Raw genomic sequence first — 14,087 nt, 5'->3', positions numbered from 1 at the left:
AAGGACCCACAGTAGCTGTTCCTTGAATAAGCTCCACATTTCAAGTGTGTCCATTCCCTGTAGTTTCCTTCCCCATCCTATGCATCCTAAATCTTGCCTAATCGCATCATATTTGCCGTATATACCTATCCCTGCCCATTGCTATTGTAAACATAACCGAATTGTGGTTACTATCGCCAAGGTGCTCACCTACCTCCAAATCTAATACCTGGCCGGGTTCATTCCCCGGTACCAAATCCAATATGGCACTGTCCCTGTTGGCCTGTCTACATACTGTGTCAGAAAACCCTCCTGCACACACTGAACAAAAACTGACCCATCTAAACTACTTGAACTATAGTATTCCCAGTCAATATTGGGAAAGTTAAAGTCCCCCATAACAACTACCCTGTTACTCTTGCTCCTATTGAGAATCATCTTTGCTATCCTTTCCTCTATAACCTTGGAACAATTGGAGGCCTATAGAAAACTTCCAAAAGGATGACCTCTCCTTTTCTGTTTCTAACCTCAGCCCAAACTACTTCAGTGGATGAGTCCTCAAACGTTATCTCAGCTGCTGTAACGCTGTCCTTGATTAACAATGCTACAACCTCCCCCCCCCCCCCTTCCCCACCATCTTTTACAATCTTCTCTGTTCTTTCTGAAACATCTAAATCCCATTCCCGTCCCTCCTCTAGCCATGTCTCTGAAATGGCCACAGCATCAGAATCCCAGGTACCAACACATGCTGCAAGTTCACCCACCTTATTCCAGATGCTCCTGGCATTGAAGTGCACACATTTCAAACCAACACCCTGATTGCTGGTGCCCTCTTCAAGTATTTTGTAATTTTCAATGAGGCCACCTCTTATTCTTCGAAATACTAGAGAACACAAATCCAGGTTTCCCAATCTCTCTTGATAGAAGTACTATGCCATCTTCAGAATAAGTTCTGGTGAACATTTCCAGCACATCCTCGATAGCAATACTATATCTCCAGTGATAAGGAGATCAAAACTGCACGTTACTTTAGCTGCAGTCTAACAAAGCTTTTACAATCTTCCTATCCATGCTAATTTCCTTCAACTCCTCATTCTCCCTCCTCACTAGCTCGAAGAGATTTCTTGTACATTTCTCAGTGAAAACAGACACAAAACAACCATTTGGCTTCTCTGCTGTTTCTTTAGTCCCCCCCATAAATATTCCAGACTCCGAGTGTACTGGACTCACATTTGTTTTAACCAAATGTTTCCTTTTTGTATATTTATAATTCTACAGTTCATTTTTGGTGATTTTTTTTCTAGATTGCAATCATTTTCTATTCTCTGTTTCCTTATCATTTCAAAGTTTGTGCGAAGATTTGTAGCTCGGGTGCTTGTTGTAGTGGTTCTGTTCGCCGAGCTGGAAGTTTTTGTTGCAAACGTTTCGTCCCCTGGCTAGGAGACATCATCAGTGCTGCGAAGGCTTCGCAGGAGGCTCCACAGCACTGATGATGTCTCCTAGCCAGGGGACGAAACGTTTGCAACAAAAACTTCCAGCTCGGCGAACAGAACCACTCCTTATCATTTACTTGATCCTCTTTTACTGCATTCTAAAAAACCCCCCCAATCCTCACAATTACTGCTAATTCTGGCAACACTATGGGCTTCTCCTTTCAATTTTACACAATCATGAACTTCCTTCGTTAGCCAATATTGACTGATCTTCATTGAGATTTTGCACCTTGACAGAATGGACAGTTGCTCAAAGTTATGTAATAGTTCTTTAAAGACTATCCTTTGCTTATGTACAGTCATGCTTTTTAATATATTTTCCAAATACATCACAGGCAATTTATGCCTCATGCCATCACAGCTTCTCTTAAATTTAACACTTGCACTTTCGGTTGAACAACCTCACTTCCAAACATAATGCTCTATCGCACAGACGCCTTCCTCCCTTATATTTCCCAGTCCTTCTGGTCCAATATTACTGCAAGGTTTCATCGATATTGCCTTTGAATGCTTGAGGTTTTTTTCAGTCCAGTTCAGTTTTGAGTGAGGGGTTAAACATATTCTCCAATAGGAGAAAGTGAGGACTGCAGATGCTGGAGATCAGAGTCGGGAGGCACAGCAAGTCAGGCAGCATCTGAGGAGCAGCAGAATTGACATTTCGGGCATAAGCCCTTCATCGTCGATTCTCCTGCTCCTCGGATGCTGCCTGACTGGCTGCGCATTTCCAACACCACATTCTCGACCAATATTCTATTCCATATTCTTTCATATCTTGGATTCTATAATAATCAGGAAGTGATGAATTTACTTAGACGTTTTGCTGAAAGCTGCAAAACACAGTGCCTTTCAGTTACTAACACAAAGACATGCAAGTATGTCAACAACACCAAATGTTATATCTTCAATACTTCAAACATTTAGGCACCAGCTTGAACTTAATGGTACCAAACTCACTTCTGTCTCAAAAGGTTGAGATTTAAGTCTCACTTCAGAGATCAAGCACATGGTCGAGACTATCGCTTCAATTCTGAGGGAGGGGAGGGGGCTGTCTTTTGGATGAAAATGTTGGATTAAACTGAGGCCCACACCCCCTCAAGTAGATATAAAAGATGTCACAGCACTACTCAGAGGAGAGGAAGATCTGACAAACCTTTGTCCCTCAACCAACATCATGAAAACAGGTTATTTGGTAACTATCACTTCATTTTTTGTGGGGCCTTGCTGTGTGTAAATTTGGCTGCTGCAGTCCCTATTGACTATAGTTTAGACTGTATTTTAAATGCAATTAATGAGCTGTGAAACACTTTTAGATGTTCTGAAATTCTGAAAGGCACGATAAAAATGGAAGTCTTCTTTGTTGTACAGATATTTCCTTATGACTCTACGGAGCTTTGAAACACAAACCTTTTAAGGGGTCTTTGCAAAAGAGGATTTCATCAGTTACAAGTAGTTTAGTAAGGTAGCTTCCAACATTGGCTCAAAGGAGACTCAACTCCCAGCAATAGAAAGCATGTGGCCTAAGGAGAAGAAAAGAAGAAAACAAAGGAGATGCAAATCCCCTTTTCATAAATCCACTCCAGAAAAATACTTTTCTCCAACCTCTTCAGTAACTTTTGCAAATAGACATAATTTAGAGAATTATTTTCTACTGAATATTGTTCAGGGAAATATAGCTGCTCTTGCCTAATTCCTAAATGTGTGACGGCAATGAGAGTCTAGTTATAATTTCATCTCCAAGTAGTGAATGCCAGCATTTCAAATATAAAACATGGGCTCATTAGTCTAATTCATTTGCTGATCAGTGGCACACTGTCCTCTTCAGCACATGATGCAAATTTTACCAATTACACAACACAAAACTGCATCCGTTTCTTCGTAAGCCTAGCTAAGCATTAACCCCCTCGAGATCTTGCTTACCCTGTCTCGGATTCCAGCTTGAATTTCTCTAAAATTCTCCCTTTAATCTTCAGTATGAGGCTTTAAATGTTGATTTCAAATATGCTTTCACTATATCACGAATGCTTATTCCCTTCCTATCATAAAAGGCATATGCTTTCAGGCTTAATTCCAAAGGAAATGCCTCCTAAAAACTGAAAATTTATATCTATGTAGCACGTTTCATGTGCTTATGGTGTCTCAGAGTATTTTACAAGAAATCCTGTTGCTGTGTGGTCTCTGTTATATACTGGAAGAAATGTGGCAGCCACATTTTCAATCTTTAGGTCCTCACAGAAATCAATGGGGTAAATAACTGGATAATTTGTTTTAGTGAAGTTGGTTGAAGGGTACATAACGACCAGGTTCCCGGGACAATTTCTTTGCCATGAAATTTTTTATATCAGCTTGGGGAGTAATCATTGCCTCACTAATTCTCATCCAAAAGATGGCATTTTCAAATGCAGCACTCCTTTAACACTAGCCTGGATTATATTTCCTGCAGTGGAACATGAACCGACAACCTTCTAATACAGAGGTGGGATAGCTTCCAATACTTAACTTTGAGCTAATTAATCAGTGAAACTATCTATAATTTATCACCCGGCTGTATATTATTCAGGTCCATTCGAATTCAGGTCCAGATTGATTCCAGAAAATTAGTTGTGGTTATATAACAACATTTTTAAAAAAAAAACTAACCCTCGATCCAATGTCACAGACATCGATCGGATCATTATCACCACCACAGTCTGTACAGGGATCCTTGTGGAAGGGGTCTTCCCAAGTCTGCTGGGGCAAGAAAACACATTTGCATGTTAAATATTTAAATCAATGTTCGTCAATGAACATATTGCAGATTCCAGTGCAACTCTAGATTGGCTCTAACAAAATAACTGATGGATTCACAGAATGTAAACGATCAGTGGAAATCTGAGACAATGAAATTGATTATTAAATATCCTTTACTTCTTAACATTTTGCTTTCATACTCTTGCTTAAAAAAAATGGTTGAGTTTTGTATTGCTTTCTTCCCCTTTTTTCAACTGGATTTTATAAATACTTATATCACTTTCAATAAGGCATGATAAGATCTTTGATGGATCCAGAGGACACGATAAAATGTCCGATGTGCTTCCAGGGTGTGGAAAACTGTCTCTTTATGTAAGAAATGGCTAAAAAGTAGATTGGCTCAAATAGAATGGTCATTGAAAAGTTCTGAAGAAGGGTCACAGGACTTGATGTGTTAACTCTGTTTTCGCTCCTCAGATACTGCCAGACCTACTGAGATTCTCTAGCGCTTTCTGCTTTTGGGTATTTCATACACTTCCCTGTATTTGGCATGACTGCATATACTCTTTCAGGTGCAAAAGTCTGAAACAATTGTAAATTAAAGAGAAAGGTCAGTCACTATTATAGCTGTATTCTTTGTGCAGTAATCCCAAGAGCCCTTTATTCATCAGTCATGACTTTAATATACTCCCTGTGTCTCCAGTTCCTGTAATTCCACTGTTCCCAAATCTTTCCTAAACTTCTTTTGGTTGATACTCTCATTGTCAAAGCAAAGCAATTTTGGATTCACAGCACCAGTGACAACAACCAATCTCATCATGAAAATTAATCAAAAAGTGTCTCATTTTCTAAAGTCTTTAAATATTCAAATACAAGGTGTACTGTATACACACAAGAAAAGATGGTCATACCCCAGGAGAAAAAATTGGACCATCATTTTTGCTCTTTTCTCTTCTTCATTCCTTATGCTCTGTATAAGGCTGAGAAATGAAAAACCAACACCTATACTGAGGAAATAGCTAAATCGTTCAGGAGTTTCATACTTAAAGTGTGTCCACATTGATGCACAATCATGTAATGTTCCACTGTACCACCTTGCACAGTAAATCAGAGTTCTGAGTTCTCTTTCAATAACGACATTCTGCAGTTGACTAGGTTGACACAGCAATTAGAATGACTTCTCGAATTGAAATAATATCTAAACCAGAGGACTAGAAAGAATATATGGATGATCAGGGCAACATGAAAGATAGCCTATGTTCAAAGAATAAAGACAATTATCGTGAAGACAAGATCAGCATGCATGAATTTACATCATCAGCCATGGAAATAATAGGAACATGAAGCCCGCAATTCTTTTCCCTTTAGCTGAGGGGAGCATGTATCGATTACAATACAATTAACTCAAAACAGCCCAAAGTTCAAACCCGTCCCTTAGCTGCCTGCGTAGTTCAGTACCAGACTTGCTGAACATTTATTCTATGGAACTCCAAAACAGTGGTGACCAAATAAGTAACAGACTTAGTAAGTGAGGTGAAGTTCACAAAGTTTCACCATTCTTGACCTGTGGCAATGCTCCATAGTTCCAGATATAACCTTTGTGAGGAAAGATATTTGCTACGTAACGCATTTTATCCTTTTTCACATCTTGCTTGATTGGGTTCAGGGGAACATTTGTAGCAATCTGGAAAAGATAAAATAATATTACAACTGCATGACGAAAAATGTTCCTGGGAACTAAGAAATCCTTTAAGGTTTTCCTATCTGTCCACTCAGATGGACATAAAGGTCCAAGTTCCCACAAAATTCAAAGAACAAGTAATTCTCCTAGTGACCTGGTCACCAAACATTACTCATAAACTAATCATATGGCTTTCCTTTCATTGCTGTTTATAGAATACTGAATACACAAATTGGTCAGTACATTTGTCTACATAATATCAGTGGCTACATATCAGAACCATGTCACAGGTTGTGAAGAAAAATGGAGCATCTTACAGCCAGAGACAGACAGCATGGAAACAGATCCTTCGGTCCAGCTAGTCCACACCAACCAAGTTCCTAAACTGAACTAGTCCCACCTGTCCGCATTTGGCCCATATCCCTCCAAACCTTTCTTATTCATGTACTTATCCAAATATCGTTTAAACGTTGTAACCTTACCTGAATCCACCACTTATGGCAGTTCATTCACACACAAACAACTACCTGCGTAAAAAAGTTGCCTCTTGCTTCCTTTTTAAAATTTTCTCCTCTCACCTTAAAAATATGCTCCCTGTTTATGAACACCCCCATGTCAGGGAAAAGACCTTTGGTATACACCTTATCTATGCTCCTCATGATTTTATAAACCTCTATAAAGGTCATCCCTCACCCTCTTACACCCCAGAGAAAAAGGTCCCAGCTTGTCCATTCTATTTTTATAATTCAAAGCCTCCAGTCCTGGCAACATCATGGTAAATCCTTTCTGAACCCTCCCTCCAGCTTAATAATATCCTTCCGATTATCAGGCTACCAGACTGTACACAGTACTCCAGAAGAGGCCTCACTAAAATCCTCTGCAACCTCAACATAACGTCCCAACTCCTATACTCAAAGGTCTGGGCAACGAAGGGAAGTGTGCGAGCTGTCTTCTTAACTGCCCTGTCTGTCTGTGTCTCACATTTCAAAGAATTATGTACCTGAACCTCAGGTCTCTCTGTTCTACAACATTACCCAGAGCCCTACTGTTAATTGTATGCGTCCTGCCCATGTGTGTTTTACCAAAATGCAATAACTTGGATTTATCCAAATTAAATTCCATCTGCCACTCCTCAGCCCATTGATCCAATTGATCAAGATCCCGTTGTAACCTTAGATAAGTTTCTTCACTCTTCACCAAGCTTCCAAATTTGGTGTCATCCACAAACTTAATGTCTCCTACATTCTAATTCAAATCATTTATATAAATGACAAACAAAAAAGGACCCAGCACCGATCCCTGTGGAAGCCCACTGGCCACACGCCTCCAGTCTGAAAAACAACACTCCACCGCCGGCCTCTGTCTCCTACCGTCCAGCCAATTGGCAAGATCACCCTGAATCCTGTGTGAACTAACATTAGGAATTAACCCACTATGTGGAACCTTGTCAAAAGCTTTACTAAAGTCCAAGTCAACAACGTCTACCACTCTGCCCTCATAATTCTTTGCCAAGGAAGAAAGGGGACAAAAAGAGAGAAAAAAAAATGAAAACTAGAGAGAATGGGAAACAAAGAAAAGGAAATAAAGAGAAAAAAAAAGAAAAAAGAAATTAACATTTCTATACAAATCCAAGTTTTACAAAGATGTTTGGATAGGAACATGAATATGAAACATTTAGAGAGATATGGGCCAAATACAGGCAAGTGGGACTCATTTAGTTTGATAAACCTGATTGACATGGACAAATTGGATCGAAGGGTCAGTTTCCATGCCATATGACTTTATGACTATAAATTCTTTATTTCTGATGAACCTTTATAACATTTCTCAAACTACCCAAATAAAATATTGCCATCTACTGGTGGAGAGATGCCAACATAACTGCTTAAGCTCCCTTGCTCAGCACCACCCTCACCATCGTTACCTGCTGCTGGAGGTCCCATTACATTAGGGTAAGGTGAAGTGTCTGATTGCTGGAGGGATTGTCAAGTCTAGCAGGAGTCTGGCGGTGTCAGATATCAGGGGGGCAGATGTTGCTGGGAAATGGATAATAACTACCCAGAAGTTAGAGTAGGTATTTAATCCTCTGATTTTATCTGGGTTATGACAAAGCCTTAGTGAGGCTGACCTTTCCAAATTCTCTGACTTTAAGGGGTTTTTTCAGATGTTAGGGGAAATTGCTCATCAGTAACTTCAATTTCATGGGTAATTTCCTTGTAGTTAGGGCATCGGGGATTCTGCATGATCCTTACAGTAACAATTATCTGCCCACTGGAAAATCTGGGCTAGGGTGTTGCCCTCATTCCTTTTCTGTAAAATTGCCTCCCAATCTATCCAACATATAAGACAGACAGGGAGAACTTGTTTTGTGCAATAAATTATCATTTGAAATGCATAGTCTTGAAAGGGTGTTGGCAGCAGATTCAACAGCGACTTTCAAATGACAATTAGATAAATATTTGAAAAAGAAATATTTGCAAGGCTATGAGGAAAGAATCATGATTTGGAGATGCCGGTGTTGGACTGGGGTGGACAAAGTTAAACATCACACAACACCAGCTTATAGTCCAACAGGTTTAGTTGGAAGCATTAGCTTGCATAGCGCTGCTCCTTCATCAGGTGGTTGTGGGGAAGAGCATAGACTGGAACAAACATTTCATGTAAAGTGACAGCACAGACCAGATGAGTCACGTGGATGCTGCTACATTGAAAAACTCTAAGGTCCGTTCTTTTCTACACACCAGTTGGTTCAATTTCTTTTTAAACCCTCCAAGTTGGCAAGATGAACATCAGATTCTGTTGAATCATCAACTACTCTGCACCCATGGATCCAAGTATTACCCACTTTAGTGAAGTCTCTGTACCGCAAGAACTCACCTCCATTTTTGCATTGGTCCAACGAGGCACCTCTACAACCATATTAAACAAAGCCTGTAAAAAAGTGCAACATCTGAGCAACATCAATACATAAGCTTTATTCATGTTCTGATGCTATAATTCAAAGCTGTAATTTAGATAATAACCAGATGTTGGTGATTCACAGTGTGTGTGTGTGGTCCAATGGCCTTGCACAATGATTTGTGTATTATGACTGTATACCTGTAATTACTTTTGATAAAGCCACAGGGAATGAATGGTGTTTCTAATTAACCACATTTCCAAAAAAAAATCTTCTCTTTGCTGTCTGAATTTTAAAAACATATAAATTGCATCCCAACGCAACTAACATATTTTTGGTACAAATATTTTGGGATATTCTGGACAGAATAAACAGAATGAAATCATGAAACTTATTTTCTTTACATGTTTGAAAACTATATTGAAGAGGATTAAATGGGTAAGGTCAAGGGGAATGGGAAAGTGTGTAGGGGAAGGGGGTGAGTGGGGCGAGGGAAGGAGGAATAAGAACGAGGAGGATGAAACGGGAGAGAAGAGAGAGGGAGAGAGGTGCTTTGAAGAAGAGAGATGTGCAATGGTATAGGAAGAGAGGGCACAGGGCGGGTGAGTGGGGAGACAGGGGCATATAGAGAAGTGGGGGGGGGAAAGAGGTGAGGTGCAGGAAGGATGGGAAAAAAGGTACAGGGAAGGTAGGAAGTGAGGCAAGAGGCACAGGGAGACACAGGCATAAAGTGGGAGAGAGGAGAAATGGGAGAGAAGGGGTCGCAGGGGGAAAGGTGGAGCAACAGGGGGAGAGGGGGGCGAGGGGGGGAGAGGGGGGCGAGGGGGGGAGAGGGGGGCAAGGGGGGGAGAGTGGGGCAAGGGGGGGGAGAGTGGGGCGAGGGGGGAGAGTGGGGCGAGGGGGGGAAGAGTGGGGCGAGGGGGGGAGAGGGGGGCGAGGGGGGGAGAGGGGGGCGAGGGGGGGAGAGGGGGGCGAGGGGGGGGAGAGTGGGGCGAGGGGGGGGAGAGTGGGGCGAGGGGGGGGAAGAGGGGGGCGAGGGGGGGAGAGGGGGGCGAGGGGGGGAGAGTGGGGCGAGGGGGGGGAGAGTGGGGCGAGGGGGGGGAAGAGGGGGGCAAGGGGGGGAGAGTGGGGCAAGGGGGGGAGAGTGGGGCAAGGGGGGGGAGAGTGGGGCGAGGGGGGAGAGTGGGGCGAGGGGGGGAAGAGTGGGGCGAGGGGGGAGAGTGGGGCGAGGGGGGGGAGAGTGGGGCGAGGGGGGAGAGTGGGGCAAGGGGGGGGAGAGTGGGGCGAGGGGGGAGAGTGGGGCGAGGGGGGAGAGTGGGGCAGGGGGGGGAGAGTGGGGCGAGGGGGGGGAGAGTGGGGCGAGGGGGGAGAGTGGGGCAAGGGGGGGGAGAGTGGGGCGAGGGGGGAGAGTGGGGCGAGGGGGGAGAGTGGGGCAGGGGGGGGAGAGTGGGGCGAGGGGGGGAGAGTGGGGCGAGGGGGGAGAGTGGGGCAAGGGGGGGGAGAGTGGGGCAAGGGGGGAGAGTGGGGCAAGGGGGGGGGAGAGTGGGGCGAGGGGGGGAGAGTGGGGCGAGGGGGGAGAGTGGGGCAAGGGGGGGGAGAGTGGGGCGAGGGGGGGAGAGTGGGGCAAGGGGGGAAGAGTGGGGCAAGGGGGGAGTGGGGCGAGGGGGGGGAGAGTGGGGCGAGGGGGGGGAGAGTGGGGCGAGGGGGGGAGAGTGGGGCAAGGGGGGGAAGAGTGGGGCGAGGGGGGGAAGAGTGGGGCGAGGGGGGGAAGAGTGGGGCGAGGGGGGGAGAGAGTGGGGCGAGGGGGGGAGAGTGGGGCGAGGGGGGGAGAGAGTGGGGCGAGGGGGGGAGAGTGGGGCGAGGGGGGGAGAGAGTGGGGCGAGGGGGGGAGAGTGGGGCGAGGGGGGGAGAGTGGGGCGAGGGGGGGAGAGTGGGGCGAGGGGGTTGGGCTGAGGGGGGAAGAGTGGGGCGAGGGGGTTGGGCTGAGGGGGGAAGAGTGGGGCGTGGGGGGGAGAGAGAGGGGCAGGGGGAGAGTGGGGCGAGGGGGTGTGAGTGAGGCGAGGGGGTGGAGAGTGGGGCGAGAGGGGGGAGAGTGGGGCGAGAGGGGGGAGATGGGGCGAGGGGGGGGGAGAGAGTGGGGCGAGGGGGTTGGGCTGAGGGGAGAGAGTGGGGCGGGGAAGTGGGGCTTGGGGAGGGGAGAGAGTGGGGCGCGGGGGGAGAGAGAGAGGCGGGAGGAGGGTGGGGTGGGGGGGAGACTGGGGCGAGGGGGTGTGAGTGGGGCGAGAGGGGGGGGAGAGTGGGGCGAGAGGGGGGGGAGAGTGGGGCGAGAGGGGGGGGAGAGTGGGGCGAGGGGGGGAGAGAGTGGGGCGAGGGGGGGAGAGAGTGGGGCGAGGGGGGGGAGAGTGGGGCGAGGGGGGGAAGAGTGGGGCGAGAGGGGGGGGAGAGTGGGGCGAGAGGGGGGGGAGAGTGGGGCGAGAGGGGGGGGAGAGTGGGGCGAGGGGGGGAGAGAGTGGGGCGAGGGGGGGAGAGAGTGGGGCGAGGGGGGGGAGAGTGGGGCGAGGGGGGGAAGAGTGGGGCGAGGGGGGGGAGAGTGGGGCGAGGGGGGGGGGGAGAGTGGGGCGAGGGGGGGGAGAGTGGGGCGAGGGGGGGGAGAGTGGGGCGAGGGGGGGGAGAGTGGGGCGAGGGGGGGAGAGAGTGGGGCGAGGGGGGGGAGAGTGGGGCGAGGGGGGGGAGAGTGGGGCGAGGGGGGGAGAGTGGGGCGAGGGGAGGGGAAGAGTGGGGCGAGGGGGAGGAGTGTGGGGCGAGGGGGGAGAGTGGGGCGAGGGTAGAGTGGGACGAGTGGGGTGAGAGGGGGAGAATAGGGCGAGGGGGGAGAGTGGGCGAGGGAAGATTGTGAAAGTAGTTAGTGAAGTGCAAGAGGGGATTCAAAGAGGTGCAAGGAGGGGCAAGAGGCATATGCCAATATTTACAAAATCCAGGATCCTTTTTTTTATTCCCTCATGGGACATGGGCATGCCTGGCTGGTCAGCAGTTATCGCCTGTCCCGAGATGCCCCTGAGGTGAGCTGCCTTCTTTAACCTCTACAGTCTATGTCCATGTGCTGAAGGTTGACCCACACCTATGACACTGGTGTTGAAATGTTGCACAACCTCTAACGGGTTATTCTGCCATTCAGTATTTTGCAGGTGCTCTTGAACACCCTTGATTCTGGCACAAGAGAGGGGACTTGGATTGAAGCCTGTCCCTTCAGAAACACCTGACTATTCCCCTACCAATATATATATTCCTATAATTATTGCTCTCCCAAGCTGCCTCCAGTCTACACTGGGAGGTATAGTCTCCCTGCTCAGAGAAGCAAAATGAAGTTGGTTTGAGTTATAATCACAGTACATGGCTACAGCTGGGGAGTGGAGAGAAAGGTGGCATTCTTTGTGTTTTGAAAGTTGTGATGATTGATGTCCAGGTGAGATGATGTGATATTTATCCTCAATTCATAGGAGTTTCTGGGAATGAGTATTTCCACTTGTTCAGAAATCTTGGTTCTATATTTTACTTGACAAGAATTTAGCACTTCCTGAGAAAAAAAACGTGAATACAATTTGGCTAAAACAAAAGGAAATCTGAAACAAGGTCATTGGCCTCAGTGATTAACTCTTCCCACAGATACCACCAGACTTGGTGAATGCTTCCAGCATTTTCTGTTTTCAATCCAATCTGGCTGTTCAATCCAGAGGAATGGTTTCCATTACTAACCACACATAGACTGAGCCAAGTGTAGGAAATTACTTGCCTCTACCAGCCAACATATGACACTGCAATTCAAGCCCTCAAACTATGATGCAGTCAGATAATGAAGAAAATCCTACTTATAAACATACAAAAATATGTGCATATCAGGAGCAGTAGTCTATTTGGTCCCTTCAACTTGCTCCACCATTCTGTAAGATCATGGCTGACCTGACTGTGGCCTCAACTCTACATTCACACTTAATCCCAATAACCCTTGAATCCCAAAGACTCTGCCTGTCTGTATAGATTCAGAGATCACCAGCACAGAAAAAGGTCCTTTGGCCCATGACATTCACGTCACTCAAAAACAACCACCTAACTATTCTAATCTTATGTTCCATCACTTGACCCATAGCCCTGTAAACCTTGATATCACGGGTGCACATCTCAATATTTAAATGTTATAAAGATTTCTGCCTCTACCACTCGTACAGGCAGTGAGTTCCAGATTCCCACCACCCTCTGGGTGAAAAGGATTCTCCTCGCATTTCCACTGAGCCTTCCATTTCTTATCTTTACTCCTGGTCACTGACCCTTCATCAATGGGAAAAAGTCTTTCCTGCCGACCCTATCGATGCCCCTCAGAAGTTTACACATCGCAATCATGCCCCCTCTCAATCTCCTCTGGTGTAAACGGTTTATTTTGTACGATCTGTATTTCTGGGAGTAAATACCAGCTACTGATGGCTTGCCATCTGTTATTTCAAAAATATTCCCACGTTATGCAACTTGCTTTCCATTAACAACCCCAGGTTTTGGTGGGTTCTTGTGTCCAAACTTTGATCTGCGCCTAAGGGAAGAGAATTTACTTCTCTTCACCATCCTCCGAGGACTGCTACAGCAACATTCATGGAAGTGGCTACAGAAATTACACGGACACCTCAAAGGAACGTCCGAGATGGTGCCACTCAAGTTAATGAATAGCAACCTGCATTTATATAGCGCCTTCAATGGAGTAAGATACACTAAGAAAACTCACAATATAATCAGATAACACACTGAAACCAAGTCAGAAAAAGTGAGATTAGGACAAGTCCCCAAAAGCTCCTTGGTAAAGATGTTAGGTTTTTAGCAAGTGTTTATTTTAAAGAAGAGGAAAGCAAGAAAAGAAACTTAGAGAGTGAACTATGGACAGAAATTCTGGAGCTTAGGACCTAAATGGCTGAAAACACCAATTGTGGAGTAAAAGAAATGGGGATTCACAAAGGGCTAGGGGATTGGAGAATTCTCGGAAGTTTTGTAGCTGGAGGAGAATTCAGAGGTTCAGCAAGGCCCCGAGATGGACATGGACACAATGACAGTAATGTTCAAACTGAGACGTCACCAAATGATATATCAGTACTCTGACATTACCACCCAGATACAATTAGATGAGAGTGCTGTTACTATGGAATGACTTTATCAGATGTATAATTTCTGTAATATCAAGTATCTTCTGCCTGAGCTCACCTTCTAGTTTCAGCACTTTGCTTTATACTTTCATCATCACTGCACAACAATACTCCAGGGGTGCACATTA

At 45.9% G+C, this 14,087-nt stretch overlaps 1 protein-coding gene across 1 annotated transcript in view; it reads right to left on the bottom strand.

Annotated features, from left to right (window-relative positions):
* The window catches only part of LOC132829102 (inorganic pyrophosphatase-like), a 56,909-nt gene that overhangs the window by 32,249 nt on the left and 10,573 nt on the right, over positions 1-14,087 (bottom strand). The window contains exons 3-5 of the mRNA XM_060846423.1: positions 8,758-8,811; positions 5,764-5,883; positions 4,110-4,196 (exon numbers count right to left, since the gene is read on the bottom strand). Coding sequence (XP_060702406.1) covers positions 4,110-4,196; positions 5,764-5,883; positions 8,758-8,811 — 261 coding nt within the window. The remainder of the gene's footprint in view (positions 1-4,109; positions 4,197-5,763; positions 5,884-8,757; positions 8,812-14,087) is intronic.

Source organism: Hemiscyllium ocellatum, chromosome 2, assembly GCF_020745735.1.
Source record: "Hemiscyllium ocellatum isolate sHemOce1 chromosome 2, sHemOce1.pat.X.cur, whole genome shotgun sequence".
In the NCBI taxonomy this organism is placed as follows: domain Eukaryota; kingdom Metazoa; phylum Chordata; class Chondrichthyes; order Orectolobiformes; family Hemiscylliidae; genus Hemiscyllium; species Hemiscyllium ocellatum.
Note: the sequence above shows the minus strand (reverse complement) of the source record. Positions and strands in the feature narration are given on the sequence as shown.